This window comes from Nycticebus coucang, chromosome X (genome assembly GCF_027406575.1).
Source record: "Nycticebus coucang isolate mNycCou1 chromosome X, mNycCou1.pri, whole genome shotgun sequence".
NCBI classification, from domain to species: Eukaryota; Metazoa; Chordata; class Mammalia; order Primates; family Lorisidae; genus Nycticebus; species Nycticebus coucang.
In genome coordinates, this window is record NC_069804.1 from 63772170 (window position 1) to 63792387 (window position 20218).

The 20218-nt window shown below is 42.1% G+C and overlaps 1 protein-coding gene across 1 annotated transcript; it reads right to left on the bottom strand.

Moving 5' to 3' along the window:
- Window positions 1–18564: 18564 nt before the first annotated feature.
- Window positions 18565–19980, bottom strand: MAGEH1 (MAGE family member H1). Its single transcript, XM_053580073.1, has one exon. It carries the CDS (start codon window positions 19763–19765, stop codon window positions 19106–19108), a length of 660 nt encoding a protein of 219 aa, XP_053436048.1. The 5' UTR covers window positions 19766–19980; the 3' UTR covers window positions 18565–19105.
- Between the last annotated feature and the right edge of the window lie 238 nt (window positions 19981–20218).

Sequence of the window (20218 nt, forward strand, 5' to 3'; positions counted from 1 at the left end):
CACCCTGACAGAAATCTGATTGCAGAACTCACAGCTCACACCACTCAGTATCAGCAGGAAGCAGTCATAATTGTCAGTGGTCAATTTCCCAAAGAATTGGGCTTTGAAAACCAGACAAAGAAATGTTAGCTTAGGCAGTTAGACATGAACAGGGCTGGTGGTGAATACAGTTAGGTTATTTTGGCTACTTTTTACTGGCTTGCGTCAGGTGGGCCTGAGTTGTCATGGGAATGAGGCTAATCAATACTTTACAAGTGGGTTGCCTTGAGTTAGAGGCTAATCAATGGCCCAGGGACTTTCTGACATGGATAGCAGATGTGGTCATACATGATATTGACTTGGGTTGTTTTGGGACTAGCCCAATTAGGACCCTAGGGAGGGGGTTCCCAAGAAAGAACTGATGACATGTCAAGGGGACCCCAAAAACTGATCAAATGTTTGGTCTACAAAAGAGGGTCTTTGAGGCATGCACACAATTGAGGTAACAATGTCCCTAAATAAACTACTCTCATTAACACAGTAAAAATCACACCCATCAGCACCATGACAATTGACAAATACCATAGCAATCCCCTAGAAGTTGCCTTACAAATCTAAAACAAATCTCAGATATGAAATCAATAAGTAAGAGCAGGGAAAGCAAGCGGGGAAGCAGACTCATAGTCTCCCCTTAGATATAAAAGTTACTTAATGTTCTAACTGGTAATCAATCAGTCAGGTCAGCTAGTCCTCCCATGATTCCCACACCTTCAAAGACATCATGACCCTGGGCTGAAGAATAAACACCAGAAGTACAGTTTGGGAATGTAACAAACAGTCCTTCAGCTAGAGATTAGAGGACTGGATGGTGTATGTAGCTAAAGGTAGTAACTATTGGACAGGGTATACAAACTCTGTGGAACTCTCTCAAAGGCAGGCAGGCTTTGAGAAGGATCTTCCTGTCTTTGTAGGATTCTGAATCTTGATAATAAAGGACAACTTTAACCCACATGAGTGTTTGGCTCATGTTTCTGGTTCTGGTCCCTTGGTTACATCCCCACCCCCAGTCCAGGGAGAGTCCTGTCCCAGACACAAAAGAAAAACATGCTCAGGGAGAGGTTCAGAAACACACAGCAGACAGGCCTTACTGGGTTTCCCCACTCAGTTTATTGACATCATTTTCTCTGATCATATTTTTACACAGCTGTCCTGACTTTGTTGAAGCTAATCATAAAAATAGACAAATTCCCATATATTTTTGTGTTTTCATTCTAAAGCCTCATGTGTCATGTAAAACTATGATCAATTAGGGTTGCATGCCTTTTCTCTCATTGACCTGTTTCTTGTCAGTAATTTTCAACAAACCTTCAGAAGACAAAGGAAAAATTTTCCCTTGTCCTTGACACAGATACCAAGCTTAATCTTTTCCAACCTCTTCTTTCTGGGCTTGCAAAAATATGTGCAATGATCACAAACATTTCCTATAGTCATAAAACACAAAAAGTATGTACGTTTTATCCTTCCTTGACCATCAAAGCCCAGCAGAAGTCATTGCGACTCTGATATCTGCTTTTGGAACTACAGTGCCCCTTCTTGCACTCACAACTCTCATCACAGTCAGAAATTAAATATAATATTTAGAGGGAGGGGCAAATGGCCGACTGGATGCAGCCTCCAATATAGGCTCCTATCCAGAGAGAAGGATAATGTCCAGAGGGTATCTAATTGAGCTGAAGACAGGAAGCCCAACTGAGAGAGAAGAGAGATAACTACAGGTCACCCTTGTGGAGGCAAGCTGCTATTCCAAGACAACAATCTCCAGGTACAAAACTCAACTGAAAGGAAAAATGCCTGACCCCTCCCCCAAGAAAGCTGTGGATTCTTTTTTCTTTTTTTCCTTTTCCTTTCGCTCTTTGTTTGCTCCTGTAGGATTTCTTCAGGCAAGTAGTGAACTGAGGACCTTTTTTCTCAACCCACGGGTGAGAGCAGTAAGAAGTAGGGACTTCTTCTTCCAGAGAGACTCTGCGGTGACTCTGATAACTCTCTTACCAGGCAGAAAAACTGAACTTACATTTTCCCTGCCATTCTGAACTTTCAGTGCACCCTTCCCCCCTAACCGGATAAACCAGATTCCTAACCACCACAGAGACTGAGGTACCTGAAGGAGTACCCTGCCCCCTGCCTGGTCAGGTCCCTCTTCCCTCCCTGCCTCTGCACCAAGCCCCGCCCACCTGGAGACCACCAAGGCCTCACCCTGCGCCTGTGCCCCACCCACCCGGAGAACACCAAGGCCGTGCTGCACCCCACCCGCCCAGACCAGCCAAGGCTGCATGCCGCACCCCGACCACCGGGATTCCGCCAAGGCCTTGCGCTGTGCCCCGCCCATCCAGAGACCACTGAAGCTGTGCACTGAGCCTGACCAAAATCGCCAGCAGAGTAGCGATGTTGCTGAAGTCACCGGGCACTAGATACTGCCAGAATCCTTGCAGTGTACCCTGCCCTGCTGCTAGATCCCTGTGCAGCATGCTCCTAGAGCTGCTCCTTCAGCCAGAATTCTCTGGCTTTGGCAGCGGTACTGGAACTGTGTAGGGGCACTTCCCACAAAGATCTAGCAACTATAGAGTAATCACGCCAGGGTCCAATCTTGGAGAAACACCCCCCACAACTCTGTGCACTGGCAGAAGAAAGTAGAAGTCACTCTACAGGGATATTGGTGCTGCAGAGTGACAGGGACAAAGGTGTGGTGGCTGAGGGAAATAAGCATTTGCAGGCCTGGTACACCCAGGATTAAACTGAGCTCAAGTGGAACACTCACCAATGGAAATTGAACACCTGAGGTAGGCAGGTCTCAGCTCCCACAGCTGGCTGGTAGCGAGGGCAGTGGCCAGGTCTTGGGGGCATTGACCTTCCTTTGACTCTGACAGGCGCTAAGCCCTGGCACTTCACATTATTGGAGGAAACAGGACTGCAGCCTTGCAGGGTCACCAGAGATTAGGCGTGAAAAAGGAACAAAGTAAAGAAAGAGATTCAGGACCCAGGTCCTACTGTGCTACTGAGCAGCATTTCTGACTCTGTAGAGCACAGGAGAGAGCCAAATCTGAGTAGCCAGTAGACCTCTGCCATCTAGCTGCTGGAGACCTTTCAAACTCTCCTATCTGAGAGTTCACACTGACAGAGTCTAATTGGTTCGGAACCCCTAACTTGGGACAATTACCCAAGGACCCTCTAGGGAGATACCCTAATTGTGTAGTAACAGGAAGTGTCGATTTTCCCATTCTAGTTGTTGTCTGGGGATGTGGGGTTTCTTAATTGCTTGTATTTCTTCACAGTTAAAACTTTTCCACTGATCCGCCAGGGTAGGACAAGAACCAGTTGAATACAAGACTGAGCCACCTAACCCCACCACACCAAGCAGGTTTCCCCAGCCTCAAACTGTAATACTGTACAGATCCTTTGCAAAGCTAAAAGGGAAAAAAAGCTACAGTCATCAGTCTCAGATCCTTAACAAAGGGCTGGTTAACCACAACCCCAGGAAACCCCAATCCAATCTCACCTTACCAGACCACCTAGCCAACAGCAAAAAACAATCATGAGGCGGAATCAGTGGGAAAACTCTGGCAACATGAACAATCATAATAGATCAACTTCCCCAAGAAATGATAAAACAGATACAGTACAAGATCCTATTCCCAAACAAATGGCTGAGATGACAGAAATCGAGTTCAGAATTTGGATAGCAAATAGGATCAACAAAATGGAGGAAATGATGAAATTAGAATTTAAAGCAGAAATTCAAAAGATGTCTCAAGAATTTAACGAATTTAAAGACAAAATGACCAAAAATTTTGACACATTAAAGCAAGAATTTGCAGCCCTCAAAGATCTAAAAAATACAGTAGAATCCCTCAGTAACAGAATGGAGCAGGCAGAAGAAAGCATCTCCGATATTGAAGACAAAGCTTTTGAATGCTCCCAAACACTCAAAGAGGAAAAAAAGTGGAGAACAAAAATGGATCATTTTCTCAGAGAGCTCTGGGATAATTCGAAGAGGTCTAATATTCGCCTTATAGGAATATCTGAAAGTGATGAGCTTGCTGCAAAGAATACAGACTTTGCTTCATGAAACAATTAAAGAGAATTTTCCAGACATGCCCAGAGATTTGGAAATTCAGATAGCAGACAGTTTCAGAACACCGGCACAACTCAACCAGAATAAAAATTCTCATAGACATATTATAATTAATTTCACTAAAGTTAATATGAAGGAGAAAATTATGAAGGCTGTAAGAAGTAAGAAAACCATAACATACAAGGGGAAAAGCATTGAAATGACTGCAGATCTCTCCACTGAAACCTTTCAAGCTAGAAGAGCATGGTCATCAAACTTTAATCCCCTTAAACAAATTAACCTTCAACCCAGGATCCTGTACCCAGCTAAACTGAGTTTCACCTATGGTGGAGAAATTAAATACTTTAATGGCATTCACATGTTGAAGAAATTTGCCATAACTAAACCAGCTCTTCAGGAAATTCTCAGACCTACCCTCCATAATGAGCAACACAATCTTCCACCAATAAAGTAAAATCACTCATAAACTTTTGATCAAATTCTAACTTCCATAGTGGCGAAAGGATTAAAAATGTCCTCTAGACTTTTGAAAAACTCGATACCCAAAACTCTGTAGGGTAGGGTTTATCATTACTCTCAATTCTCATTAATGCGAATGGCTTAAATTGCCCTGTAAGGAGACACAGGGTGGCTGACTGGATACAAAAACTCAGGCCAGACATCTGTTGCATTCAAGAATCGCACTTTACGTTAAAAGATAAAAATAGACTCAGGGTGAAGGGATGGTCATCTATAATTCAGGCAAATGGAAATCAGCAAAAAGCAGGTGTTGCAATTTTATTCGTAGATACAATAGGCTTTAAACCAATCAAAGTAAGAAAAGACAATGATGGTCACATCTTCTTTGTTAAGGGCAACACACAACATGATGAGATTTCAATTATCAACATCTACCCTGTTTCCCTGAAAATAAGACAATGTCTTATTTTAAGGTGAGCTCCAAAAGATGTGCTAGGTCTTATTTTCAGGGGACGTCTTATCTTTCCTGTAAGTAGGTCTTATTTTCAGAGGATGTCTTATTTTCGGGGAAACAGGGTATGCACCCAAACAGAATGCGCCTCAATCTATAACAGAAACTGTAACTGACATGAGCAATTTGATTTCCCCCAGCACCATAATTGTTGGAGACTTTAACACTCCTCTAGCAGTGTTGGATAGATCCTCAAAAAAGAAGCTCAGCAAAGAAATTTTAGAATTAAACTTAACCATTCAACATTTGCATCTAATAGACATCTATACAACATTTCATCCTAACAAAACCGAACACACATTCTTCTCATCAGCCCATGGATCATCCTCCAAAATTGATCACATACTAGGTCACAAGTCTAACCTCAGCAAATTGAAAAGAATAGAAATCATTCCTTGTATTTTCTCAGACCACGACGGAATAAAAGTTGAACTCAGTAACAGCAGGAATCTCCACATGCATACAAAAACATGGAAACTAAATAACCTCATGCGAAATGATAGCTGGGTCATAGGCGAGATCAAGAAGGAAATTGCCAAATTTTTGGAACAAAACAATAATGAAGAAATGAACTATCAGTACCTCTGGTATGTCACAAAGGCAGTCCTAAGAGGAAAATTTATAGCGTTCCAAGACTTCCTCAAGAGAACAGAAACAGAGGAAGTCAATAACTTAATGAGTCATCTCAAGCAACTGGAAAAGGAAGAACTTTCCAACCCTAAACCCAGCAGAAGAAAAGAAATAACTAAAATTAGAACAGAACTTAATGAAATTGAAAACAAAAGAATCACACAACAGATCAACCAAAGAGTTGGTTTTTTGAAAAGGTCAATAAAATAGATAAACCATTGGCTAACCTAACCAGAAGTAGAAGAGTGAAATCCCTAATTTCATCGATCAGAAATGATAAAGGACAAATAACAATGGACTCTTCAGAAATTCAGCAAATTCTTAATGAATACTACATAAAACTGTATTCTCAGAAGTATGAAAATCTGAAAGAAATAGATCAATACTTGGAAACATGTCACCCTCCCAGACTTAGCCAGAAAGAAGTGGAAATGTTGAACAAACTTATAATAAGCTCTGAAATAGCATCAACTATAAAAAAATCTCCCCAAAAAGAAAAGCCCAGGACCAGATGACTTCACATCAGAATTCTACCAACCCTTTAAAAAGGAACTAGTACCTATATTACTTAATCTTTTCCAAAACATAGATAAAGAAGAAATATTTCCAAGTTCATTCTATGAAGCAAATATCACCCTGATACCCAAACCCATAAAAGACCCAACAAGAAAAGAAAATTATAGACCAATATCTCTAATGAATATTGATGCAAAAATATTCAATAAGATCCCAGCAAACAGAATCCAACAACACATCAACCAAATTATATACCACCATCAGGTGGGTTTCACCCCAGGGTCCCAAGGATGGTTCAATATACGTAAATCTGTAAATATAATACATCACATAAACAAATTAAAAAACAAAGACCATATGATTTTCTCTCTCAATTCATGCAGAAAAAGAGTTTGACAATATCCAGCATCCTTTCTTGATCAGAACACTTAAGAAAATAGGTTGCCAGCCTAAATAGAAGGAACATTTCTTGAACTGATAGAGGCCAGCTACAACAAACCCACAGCCAATATCATAGTGAATGGAGTAAAATTGAAAACATTTCCACTCCGATCAGGAACTAGGCAAGGATGCCCACTGTCTTGACTGAATTTTACCATTGTAATGGAAGTCTTAGCCACCACAATCAGGCAAAAAAAGGCAATCAAGGGGATCCAATAGGACCAGAGGAGATCAAATTGTCACTCTTCGCAGACAATATGATTATATATCTGGAAAACCCCAGGGAACCAACTACAAAACTCCTGGAAGTGATCAAGGAAAATAGTAACGTCTCAGGATACAAAATTAACACTCATAAATCTGAAGCCTTTATATACAACAACAATAGTCAAGGGGAAAAAGCAATCAAAGATTCTATTCCCTTTACAATAGTGCCAAAGGAGATGAAATATCTGGGAGTGTATCTAACTAAGGACATGAAAGATATATATAAAGAGAACTATGAAACTCTGAGAAAAGAAATAGCTGAAGATATTAACAAATGGAAAAATATACCATGCTCATGGCTGGAAAGAATCAACATTGTTAAAATGTCAATACTACCTAAAGCAATTTACAGATTTAATGTGATCCCTATTAAAGCACCTCTCTCATATTTTAAAGACCTGGAAAAAAGTAGTACTTCATTTTATATGGAAACAGAAAAAAACGTGAATAGCCAAGACATTACTCAGAAATAAAAACAAATCGGGAAGAATCATGCTTCCAGACTTCAGACTTTATTATAAATCGATAGTGATCAAAACAGCATGGTACTGGCACAAAAACAGAGAGGTAGATGTATGGAACAGAATTGAAGACCAAGAGGTGAATCCAGACACTTACCGTCATTTGATTTTTGATAAGCGTATTAAAAATATATATTGGGAGAAAGATTCCCTATTCAATAAATGCTGCTGGATGAATTGGCTGACAACCTGTAGAAGACTGAAACTGGACCCACACCTTTCTCCTCTAACAAAAATTGACTCTCTCTTGGTTAAAGGACTTAAACTTTAGACATGAAACTATAAATATTCTTAGAGAGAGTGCAGGGAAACACTTGAGAAAATTGGCCTGGGAGAATACTTCATGAGGAAGACACCCCGGGCAATTGAAGCAACATCAAAAATACATTACTGGGCTCTGAACAAATTAAAAAGCTTCTGCACTGCCAAGTACACACTAAGTAAAGCAAATAGACAGCCCTCAGAATGGGAGAGAATTTTTGCAAGTTATGCTACCGACAAAGGTCTAATAACCAGAATACACAGAGAACTCAAACTTATTACTAAGCAAAAAGCAAGAGATCCCATTTCATTGTGGGCAAGAGACATGAACAGAAGCTTCTGTGAAGAAGACAGGTGCATGGCCTACAGACACATGAAAAAATGCTCATAATCTTTAATCATCAGAGAAATGCAAACCAAAACTACTCTGAGATACCATCTAACTCCAGTAAGAATAGCCCACATCACAAAATCCCAAAACAACAGATGTTGGCATGGATGTGGAGAAAAGGGAACACTTCTACACTGCTGGTGGGAATGCAAGCTAGTAAGTTCCTTCCGGAAGGAAATTTGGAGAAGACTCAGAAATCTAAATGTAGACCTGCCATTTGATCCTGCAATTCCTCTACTAGGTGTATACCCAAAGGACCAAAAATCATTTGGCAATAAAGATATTTGCACCAGACTGTTCATTGCAGCTCAATTCATTATTGCCAAGTCATGGAAGAAGCCCAAGTGCCCATTGACCCATGAATGGATTAATAAATTGTGGTATATGTATACCATGGAATATTATGCAGCAGTAAAAAATGGAGGCTTTACCTTCTTTATGTTTACATGGATGGTGCTGGAAAATATTCTTCTTAGCAAAGTATCTCAGGAATGGAAAAAATAGTATCCAATGTATTCAGCACTACTGTGAAATCAATTTATAATAACTCACACTCGCATATGAAAAATGAAACACGACTTTAGGCTATGATGAAGGAGGGAAGGGGAGGTGGAGGGATGGGGAGGGAGTGGGAGGGATAGTAGGGGATAGTAGGGCGACCACAACTATGGAGCACATTGCAAGTACAAGTTGGTTCTATCATGTGTAGAACACAAATGTCCTAATACTATAAATGGGTAAATAAGATGAAAGCTATGCTGATTAGTATGATTTAAGCACTCCAATCTGTACAAATAATCAACACACTGAAATGAGAATAAATGTATTTATGATCTATGTACAAAAGACTTAATTAAAAATATAAAAATAAAAAAAAATTATGTATAAAATCCAGCACTGTGCTCTCCATGCTGTCTGTGGATGAGGCCCAGTTTGCTGTACAAACCACTCAATTAAACTTTCCCTTCCTTGCTAACTTTACCTGTTCTTTTTCGCTTCAGTTATTTCAGTGATGACCTCGAGCCATCACTGCACCACTCTAACAACATGGACAATATTTGGACAAGTTTCCTCAACTTTGCATCTGTGGTTGATTTTTGTTTTTCTGTTACTAATGAATTCTCCTTAAGATCAACATATTCTTTTGCATGTCAAGTTCACATTTTATATCTATAGGCAATATTTGGGATTGTGTCTTGTTCTTTTCATATATCTCTGCTGGGAAATTTACTTCATCTCTACTTTGACCCTTTATGCATTGTTTTTTAAATTTATTTCTCAATATAAATTTGTTTTATTTGCAAGTTCTCCTATTTTTTTATTCTCTTGCAGTCATGATAATTAATTAAATAAAAAACAATCACAAAAAAGAAAGAAATTAAATATAATATTTTGGCATTTCTTTTTGGTTTTAGTTGATGTTTATTATTATTTAAATGTTCCCTCCTGATAAAAATTATATTTTATAACAACTCCCTTGCAATAGCAACCAGCCATTGAATCTATGTGGTGAGCCAGACCTGTGCCAGAGCAGTGCAGATGATAGTGCACTCTTGACCTCACAGCTGGACTCTTGCTGCTTTGCAAAAGGTTGTTACCTATCTGTGGTAAGTGTGACATTTGAGAGTACATGTTTAGGAAAACCTAAAAGCATTCAGTGAGAGTCATTGGGTGTTTAGAAAAAAAAAAAAAAAAAACCTCAGGGCTTGTATTTGGCATGTCTTTGCCATATTTCTCTTCTCTGTAGGAAGTCATGTTCCTTGTGTTATACAAATGTACTGATCCCTGAGTGGCTGATGTAGGAAAACAAAATCACATTCTAGTTCTTCACCAGAGATAGTTTGAGATGCTCCAATCTAGGGGCTTTGCAAAGATCAGCTGGTATGTTTTCTACAGTAAGTCTATAAAGCAGGAGGCATTTTTCATGTTTTTGGAGATATAAACTGAGGGTGGCAAATGTCGCTAACTTTGACCATGTTCCCAAACTATTGATCAGATAGACACACTGTGTTTGGACCAGCATGCTTCCCCTCAGTGTGCATAGTTTAGTTTACATCTATCACTACTTATCCGGACTTCTGAAGTTCCCATAACTCAACCCTGGATAATTGAGGGGGATTTCCACTTCCCTCATCACATGGGACAGGAATGCCCCAGACCAGCTAGGAAGGCTTTACTGCAGTCATCACAGCAGGGCTGGGAATCATCTAGTATATGCTCCTCCAAAAAGTGGGAGCTATATATGAGCATGCTAACTGAAGCCATAATTGAAGAAAAAACAGTAAAAAGATAATAAATGTCCATCTGTGGGAAACTGGACATCCAAAGGCTTTTCTAGATGGTGGCCATTTCTAGGTCAAGATTACTGGAGTGGGTAAAAGATGGGTATGTATCTTAGAGAAGCTCATCTATAAGATAGCTCCCCTCCCAACTGGAAACTTTGATGTCTCCAGTGGCCTGTCTTCCTTCTCTGTTCTTTTCTTCTCATGAAGTCTGCCCTGATTTACTGGCTCAGAACAGCAAAATAGTTACTCCATTCCCACCTTATGAAAGCCTCTGCAGAAATGGCTCCAACTCACTATAAAACTTACTCCTTGGGGTTGTATCAGATTGGATCATTCCTTGGCAAGTTTGTTATGGAGGAGGGAAACACACACACACACACACACACACACGAACAAAAGCCCTACAGAGAACAAACAGATCTCTCTTGCACGCACACGTGTGTGTGTGTGGTGTGTGTGTATGTGTGCATGAGCATGTCAGAAACAGTCTAAATAATAAAATTATAATAGCCCACATGGCCCTCTAGCCAAGCCTTTAAGCTTTATCAGAGTGTTACTATTCCAAGGGATTTATTACCCTCCTTTGGTGAGGCAACAGAATTTCGGGTACTAAGGATGTTCAAAAAGTCAGTAGAAGGGCATTTCTTAGATTCTGGAGTATATGTTCCATTTGGAGTTGGGCCAGAGTTCAGATAAGGGTCCATTTAAGCAAGATCATAGAGAAGCCCAGTCACTCAGCCTCAGACTCTGAACAGAAATCATGAACTAAAGTAGTAGTGTCATGCAGGAAACTGAGGCAGGTAGCCAGACTTACAGACTATAGCTTCTGTACAGTCATTGGAAGCTGCTGTGGCTCAGTGGGTAGGCTTGTTACCAGCATAAGGAGAGGTGACAGTAATCTCACACTCCAACTTGCCAGCAGCCCTAGCCCTATAAAAATGTTGGGACTCAAAGATTTATCCCTCCAGTAGTTGGTTAAATGACTTTTGCCAGTCTGTATAACCTTCTTGTGCAGCAGATTTCTCGCATATAACATGGGATATAACATGCAAAATGGGTTGCTTGGAGTGTTAAAAAATGTTAGCAAGGTGCCAAGTGTGCTAGGTACATACCAGATGGTCAACAGGCATGGAGAATCAACAAATAGACAGCTAGAGGCATTCAGGGAGCCAGAATACCTAGCTGACTACCTAGCTGAATGCCCAGTCTAGTAACTCCCCAATTTGCAAATCCTTGTGCATGCTCCAGCCCTCCTCCTGATACAAGGCTCCTGTAACCCACTGCATACGCCAATGATTGTCTCTGGCATCCCCACGCTACTGATTGCACTCCTCTCCATTGGGTGCTTGCAAACTTTGGCACAATGGTATTTCTTCCACCTAAAGTAAACCTTCCCCTCACTCCCTCTTCCCCTGCCAGATGCTGCCTGACTTCTTTGCTCCCCATTGCTTCAGAACTACTTGTAAGACTTGTCTATACTCATTGAATCATCTCCTCACATTCTGTCTTAAACCAGTCCAAAGTAAGATCTGTCACCCAACCCTCCAATGAAGCTGTTCTTGTCAAGCTTGCCAGGGACTTCTGCATTGCTAAAACCAATGATCCATTTTCACTCCTCTTATTTCCCTGGTGTTAGCATTTTGAGCTGACTAGAACACTGGGTCTCTTTTGGCACAATTTTTTTCACAGGGTTCCCAGGATACTCTTGGGTTTCCTCCATGCATCACTAGTGACAACTTCTCCAACCCATCAGTTGGTGTTTCCTCTTTTCTCTGATCCCCTTAAGCTACAGGGCATTGATCAAGATCTTTTGCCTTTCTCAGTGTATATTTACCCCCTACTGGAGCTCATGCATACTCATGGCTTTTAAGTGCATCTATGTATTTTAGGCACACAACTTTCAGCCAAATTCCTGACTTGTATATACTACTGCCTTCTGAACTCATATGACTGTCAGAGTCACATCCTAACACAATATGCTCAAAACTGAAATCCTGAGCCCCTCCCCACCTACAAAACCTGTTCCAACTGTGGCACTCCTCATATCCATTGATACCAATCCCAGTCTACCAGTTTCTTGGGTAAAAATCCTAGAATCAGCCTTGCTCTCCTCTGGCATGCCACATCCAAAACCATCAGGAATTCTGTTGAGTCAACTTCAAAATGTATGCAGAACTTGAGCAGTTCTCACTGTATCTACTAGGGTGGTCCACACCACCATCATCTCTAGACTGGCTCACAGCAATAGCTTCCTATCTGGTCACTGCACTCCTACCAACTTTGCCTATATTCACTCTAGTCTTAGCACAGTAAGTAACCAAAGACAGCCTTTCAAAAGGTGTATCACATCCTACTGCTTCTCTGCTCAACCCCTCTCTGCCTTCCTCTCTCTCTCCCCCACTTTCACCGCAAGCAAGAGCCAAGGTTTTTGAAATAGCATAGCAGGTCCTACATGATGTGGTATTCTGTGAATTCCTCTGACCTTATCTCCTGCTCTTGTCATTTTGCTCACACCACTCCAGCCATCTTGGCCTCTCTGCCCTTCCTAAAATATGCATTAGAGCCTTTGTACCAGCTGGTCCTTCTTCCTGGACAATATTTCCTTCGTACAGCTAGGTGAGCCCCCTCACCTTCTTCATTCCTTTCTTCCAATGCCACCCTTCCAATGGAGCCTTTGCTGCCTGTCCTTGGATACTGAGTTGCTTCCTCTGCTTCTTTCTCTTCTCACATTCCCAGTGACTCCATACACCTTCCTCTGCTCTGTATAGCTTACCACACCACCACCCTCACCACACCCAAACTGACTGTCACCTACCTTACTGTATAATTAGTTATTTATAAAAGGATTACGTTTTATTTTGTTTCCTTGCTAACATATGCACCATTCATGAGGGCAAGAGAGCTTGTGCTTTGCTCACCTGTGAATCTCATGTGACTAGAACCATGATTACCACATTGTTGGCCAGTCAGGTACTGGGCCTTCTTTGCACTTGTTGTGTGGGGGCTCTGCCTTCCTTTCCAACTCACTCTGTGTGAGCATTATGCCTTTTTCACTATAAGTATAGAGTCTGCTAGCCTGGAACTGTATCTACTGTTATTCTTCTAAGTAGCCTTGGCTGAGTTGAGACCCTCCTTACTCCAAGTGCCTTCACACAGGTTTTTAAAGAAATTACATGAGTTCTTTGATGTTTAACTGTTTCATGGCTTACAAGCCCTGGATTGACTTGTGTACAAATGCCAGTGCTTCTTAATACCATTTATTCTTATCCACCTCCACCACTCCTTCAAAATAATTTCCTTCAGAGCACTGGAATTCTACTTTTCTTCGAAGGAAGGAGTTGGAGCAATCCTGGCTGCCACCCATTTCTCAGGGCCCAATCCAAATCCATATCTGATAACCTCTTTTGCCATGACCATAGTCTTCCCTGCACCTGGTTGTGAAGGCCAATGCCACAACACTGAGCACAAGAAGTACACTCCCGAAAGTATTTCTTTAAATGAGTGAATACCCACTGCTTACTGTCTGTTAGCATCTTATCCCAGTTGCTCTTCCCAAACACAGAGGTCTGCTAGTACCATCTGGATCAGCAACAGCATCAGTGAGCTATGCTGTTGGCCTAGAAAAATTGCTATTTTCTTGGTGCACTGTGGGAAAGCCAGCACCTAAGATTAGAAGACTGATGAAGTGTGCAGAGTGGTGATGTGTCTGGGGAATGTATTCTGATGTGAAAGACTCACTTATTTTGGAAAGAAATACTTATTCCAGGACCCTTAAGATAGCTTGGCAATAGGGCCACAGCAGATTGGAATAAAGGGACAGAGGGGCACAGCTAATCCTGAAAGTGCATATTAACCTCATTTTCCCATACCTCTTCACCTCACTCTGGCATGTTCCCTCTCACTATTACTCAGGGCTATGTTGGAGGCTGAAAATAGATTTTCCCAAGGCTGATCAGTGCCTTGGATGTCATAGGGATGGAGTCTGTTCTTTAAGAACGGTGTGGTCTTCAGAATTGGTAGGCCCTGGGTTCATGCCTGAGGCTGCCACTGAAGGGCTGTTGCATAAGCTAGAGACAATGTATGAAAACAACCATAAAAGTTCCTGGAACCCTGTAGGTACTCAGTACATGCCAGCTGCTACTCTTTCTATGTGTTAGGGTCTTTGGGGATCTCCATCCCTGAGTTCCCCAAAGCACTATAGTATTCTAGGACCCAGAATCTGAACCCAAATGTTTTAGAGGCATCCTTGCACTTAAAACTTCACTTTTCACCACTCACTTTGTGGAATCTCTGCTGAATTGAGGCCAGTTTAAGTTTCAGGTTCACACAGCAAGAAAGTCATGGCTTGGTGTCCCATATGGATACAGCTCAAAGAATTTATGTAAGGGCCACTGTGTATATTCTCCCTTGTTCTGCAACCCCCAGAAATGCCCCTTTCCTTGCCTCTCTCTCACCCTCTACCATTCATTTCACAGCCACTGGAAATCTCAGCATTTATCTAATCAAATGAAGATTAACTCTTTGCAGTACTCAGTGTATGTTAGGGAGAATGACCCTCCAGGCCACAAGGGAATAAGCTTGGCCCATTGATTGCTCCATCCTTGGGCTAGGGAAGGTCTCCAAATCCTGTTTCCTGGTCCCCTGGGGGAGCCTCCTGCCTGAAACCTTCAGGATTCCAGTAGTCATCTCTTTGATAGGGCAGCTAGGGGTATACTCCCAGTCTTTCTCCTCTTGTACTGGGAAAGACTGAATCTATAACTGAATTCAGTTTCTTGGTCCTCACTTGCAAAGAATCATTTCAGGAAGTGGAATGAGTATTCGTCACCAGAGCCAAAGACAGCATGGTTTTGGACAGGTTGTGGAAGGACATTATCTCCTTCTCCGAGCTAGCTGGACTTTCCTATAAAATGGGTGGTAATCATACCTACCTGGTAGAGATAACATGCCATACCTCTGGTGCAGACAACTTCTCCATGAATCTTTGCTCTGAAGCCCCTCCCACTTACTAGCTGACTGACTGCTGTGAGCCCTCTTTTGTAAAAGGGAGAGAATTTAAAGTTTCATCCTCAAAGGATTGGAGGCTGCAGTTTGCCGCGGACCGCCCTGCCGGTGGGTTTCAGTCCGAGGGAAAGCAGGGAGAAGGAGTGAGGAAAGTTGAAAGGTCGACGCAGGAATGACAGTCTGGCACACAGCACTTAGTGAAGCGTGCAGCTGCAAAATTTACTGAGAGTATATGTTGGTATTTATACATTTTCTTTCCAAGGTTCAAACAATGCAATCTTTATTTTGCTTATGCTTATAAATTATCTTTGTGTCTGCATATGCGGTTTATCATGCATTACATGTTTTCAAGGTTTTGCTCTCCGGAGGGAGGTGGTTTATCAGTAACACCTGCTTACTCCTTCTTTTCTCAGGAATGTCAAGGCTTACAACTCTTCTCAGTCCTGTAACTCTTTTCAGTTTCTTATGATCTTATTTTTAAAATAGTTGGACATATTCTTTTATGTATAATGCTTGACTACTTTTATATATATTTTCTATATATTTTTACTCTTATTAGTAATTATACTTTGATTCATAATTGATTGTTTGTTAAACATTAAACTACTCTATTGATTTGTATTACATATGAAAATTAGTGAAGCAAGATGTTTTTCTAAGTAAAGTTTTACTGCAGGTGGTAATGGTGCATGTTGTGTTGAAACATCTTGTTTTCTGAGTCTGTATTGTATCAGTCTACTGACATTCATGGTGGGAACATGCTGTTGTGCAGGCTTACTTGGAGCCACTGAGTCTGGCACAGTCATACTTTTTGTGTTATATCTGGATCAGTAAACTATTGTGTTCCTTATTGCTTACTTTATCAGGACAAACAGACATTCAGCACGACATGAAGGTCTTTCTTAACGAAAAAGCCATACCCTTTGAGTTTTTGCGACAAAAACAGCATGCTAGGTAACATTTCTGTTGCTGTGCACACTGGGGGTGCTGGGGGCTTCGCTCCGGGGAGCACTGACCTCCTTTCCATCGTTTTACAATGCGGACAGCGCCACCTCGCTGCTGCATGGTGCCGAGGGTGCGGCAGCAGTTGGTATTGCTGAGACCTCTCCCACTGGCTTCACCTGTTTATTTTGAAGACAGAGACCTTGTGAGTTCATTGGTGGGTAAAGACAGACAGCAGGGTGGCCTGTAGGAGAGCACTCTGCATTTTCAGGGAATGGACCCATGGAGTCTTGTCTGGGATCTATCTCTTGCCATTTCTGTACCTCTAAATAGGAAAGTCACCTGATAACCTCAACCTCAGATTCCCACCTTGTTTATCTCTGGAGATAGTATTGACAATTGTGGCCCTTCCAGGGCAAGAAACAGGTCATTGGATTTGCTGAGCCCCAGTTTATATCACACTGCCTGACTCATAGAAGGTTCTCACTATTTTCTGGGTTGCTGAGTGAATTTGGAGCTACTGAGTGGTCATAGTTACCACTTTTATTTGAAGCCTCCTTGGACTGCAGGCTGATGACTGTGGGTCTCTAGGTCCTTGCCACAAAGTCATTTGCTAGCCTACTCTGCAACCTGTGACTAAACTTTGCACACATCTGGCAGCAGTATAAGACTGGAGGGAAAGAAGGAAGAAGGTAGCCTGGCCTCTCCCTCTTCTGTGTATGATAGCTGCTCCTCTGAGCCCCACAAGGTTAGGGTAGGCACCTGTCCTCACTGCTCCCAATGAAAGGATTTATCTCAGTTCATACAATGTGTTTCTCTTGGAGTAAATGTGCTAGGTTGATGAGAATGTGTGGGTCTCCAGATTTGCTGCAGGGTAGAAGCCCCTGGTGTGAGAAGAAGGGCACTGAGCTCCTTGCTATCATGAGGTGAGAAAATGTGAATTCTCCTGAAACTGGGAAGAAACTGATGCCACATGACTTGGTTATTGAACTGACTACTGAGCTAGATAACCCTCTGAAATTACTACACTGGCTGCAGGAGAGAGTATAAATGCGAATGCTAACTCACCTTCTTAGACACACACACACACACACACACTCACACTACCCCAGGTGTGTGTGCACGTGCATGCATTTTCAACAGTGTGTACACTGTAACAAACCCAGAGATCCTGAGAGAAGCTCAAGGGTACCTTTCCAGGATGCCATGGGTAGAGTCTTCTCTCTGGCTCATCCAATATCCTAGAAGCTCTGACTTTTTAGAGCCTTTCCACTCATTACCCTCACTATTCCAAGATTATTATTATTGCTAATCATTTTCACTTTTATTTGTTTAAAGTCAGCCATGAAACCCACCCCGAGGCTCTGGCCTCACCTCTTCCCTTGCCTCATTCCTTGTTCTCAGCAAATCATTTGCTATTTCCTGAATCTCCCTGCTGCCTTAAGTGCCTCCATATTTACTCCCCTCCCATCTCCTATAGTATTTCTAAAACTCAGGTTGTCACCTCACCAAGAATTTTCTGGAAGTCCCATCTTTTTTAATCCTACATTATCCCCTGACAGGCCTTTGTCCTGTAACCAACCCTTCCACTCTGCTCTCCTCCTCTCAAGATGATTTAAGTGTATTTTCTATTTACACAGTACTTTGTGATGTCCCCTCCCTTTTGGCAATGCTCCCTCCCTTAAGCTGGGTTAAGAATCCAATAAAATATTTGTTACAAAATATTTTCATAGTGTACTCTCATGACCTTTTCAATTCCCCTCAAGTTTATTTAAGCATCTCTTGAATTTTCTTTTTTTTTTTTATTGTTGGGGATTCATTGAGGGTACAATAAGCCAGGTTACACTGATTGCAATTGTTAGGTAAAGTCCCTCTTGCAATCATGTCTTGCCCCCATAAAGTGTGACACACACCAAGGCCCCACCCCCCTCCCTCCGTCCCTCTAGGGCATCTCTTGAATTTTCAAATGCCCTGTGATGTCACCTTCCCTCGCCCATCCCCCAAGAAAAATCATATAAGCTCTTCTGCATTTTCTTGGCACCTCCTGCTCAGTCCCTATCACAGCATTTACTGCACTGCCAGTTTACTTATTTTTCTCTCCCACAGAATATAGAATATTCTTTGGACCTAGGGACTGTGTCCCAAGGAATATCCCTGGAATCTAGACCTGTGTTTCACACAACAGGTGGTTAATAAATAAACAAGGTGTATTTAGTTATTAAGCTTTTATTTTTCACTATATTCTGTAACATAAGCTAAATTATGGTAAATGTCAGTCTTCAGACAACAGCTGACACAAAGGGTTTCAGAAAAGTCATTTATGAACAAATCTTCCATCCTTTTCCCACATTTTACCAGTTATTTAACTTGACAAGAACAGCCTATTTCAATGTTATAAATTCTATTTTTTTTCAATGTTATAAATTCTATACCAGATCACAGAGTATGATGGAACGACTTCACTTTATAACATTAGGAAAACTATTACACTAATCCTCAATAACAGAAAGAAAGGGGGAAAAAAATCTCTTCAATCATATTTTAACCGTATTGTGATCCTCAATCAACAGTTTTATAAAATCAATACAATTTTACAGTATCCAAAGCAAACACTATTTCGCAGTTAAACAATTAGCATTGATCACAAATACCAAATATAGTGCTCCTCCCACCCCAATCCAAGTTGTTTTCTACTCAGGACTCAAGTTAGCTACTCCTTGTGGGTACTTTAAATTCTCTTTCCCACACCCCCAGGATCTGCCTCAGATTTCACTAGGGGGCAGAATGACCTCTAGCATCTGAATTGAGGATAGCCTCAACTTCTGCATCATCGTCTGAATCCCAATCATAATTACATGTCCAGTCCTTGGAGCATCGGTTACGAATTCTTGCCACAAAATGCATGACTTTCAGCTTGCTGGATTCCACATGTGCTCGAGGGCCCCAGAAGAACTCGTACTCCATGGGACTGCTGCTGGGCACTGGCTTATACATCAGGTACCCTCTGCGAACAAACTCTTCTGTGACTATCTTCTTTGGATCTCCAAAGATACTGTGCTGCCGCCCAGGTTGCACCCCCAACTTCCCCAGCACTTTCCAGACCAGGGCTTCCTTAGCACTGTTGCCCATAATGAAGATAAGAGCTAATACCGACATCAGGAGACTTTTCTTGGTGCCCTGAAAATTGCTCCGGGCCACTGAAGACTTTTGTCCTTGAGCAGTGCTGGTGGGTTCTTCAGGGGGAGTAGAGGCCTCCTCCAGAGTGCTCAGATCTTCCTCTGGGCCGCTCAGGTTGTCTTCGGGGGTGCATGGGACCATAGAGGCAGCCATCAGGGTCTTAGAAGCCTCTGAGGCCTGAATCTTGTGATTACTGCGGTTTTCTTCTGCAGCCCTTGCATTATGGCGGCGCCGGCTCTTTCGTCCCCGAGGCATGTCTACCGCTAGGGGGTCCTACAGAAGGATGCCTGTAGCCGCTGCACAAAGCAACTTTCTCTGCTTTAAGAAGCTGCTGTCGCTGAAGCCAACAACGTCAACGTCTTTGTAGCAACAAACCAGACCTTCTCAGTTACAAAGCTTGTTCTCACGCAACCCGATATCGCTAACCGCCAGCAACAGTGCTTAACAGTGGCTGCAAGCCTGGGAAAGCTCAGCAGAATCGGCCCCGCCTCTCCTGCCATGCACTAGCCAAACACCACAGAGGAAGTGAGCCTGTACACCACGGGGACTTCCGCTGGCTGATAGGAAAAGCGGCAGGTCAACTGCAGGGGATGACAGCTCAGGAGTAGTAGGGGTGGGATATGCCAGTATAAAAAGAAAAGCTTAAGGGGTGGCGCCTGTGGCTCAAGGAGTAGGGCGCCCTTCCCATATGCCGGAGGTGGTGGGTTC

Coding starts and splice junctions, on each gene's coding strand:
- MAGEH1 (XM_053580073.1), bottom strand. CDS start 19,765: ATGCCTCGGGGACGAAAGAGCCGGCGCCGCCATAATGCAAGGGCTGCA.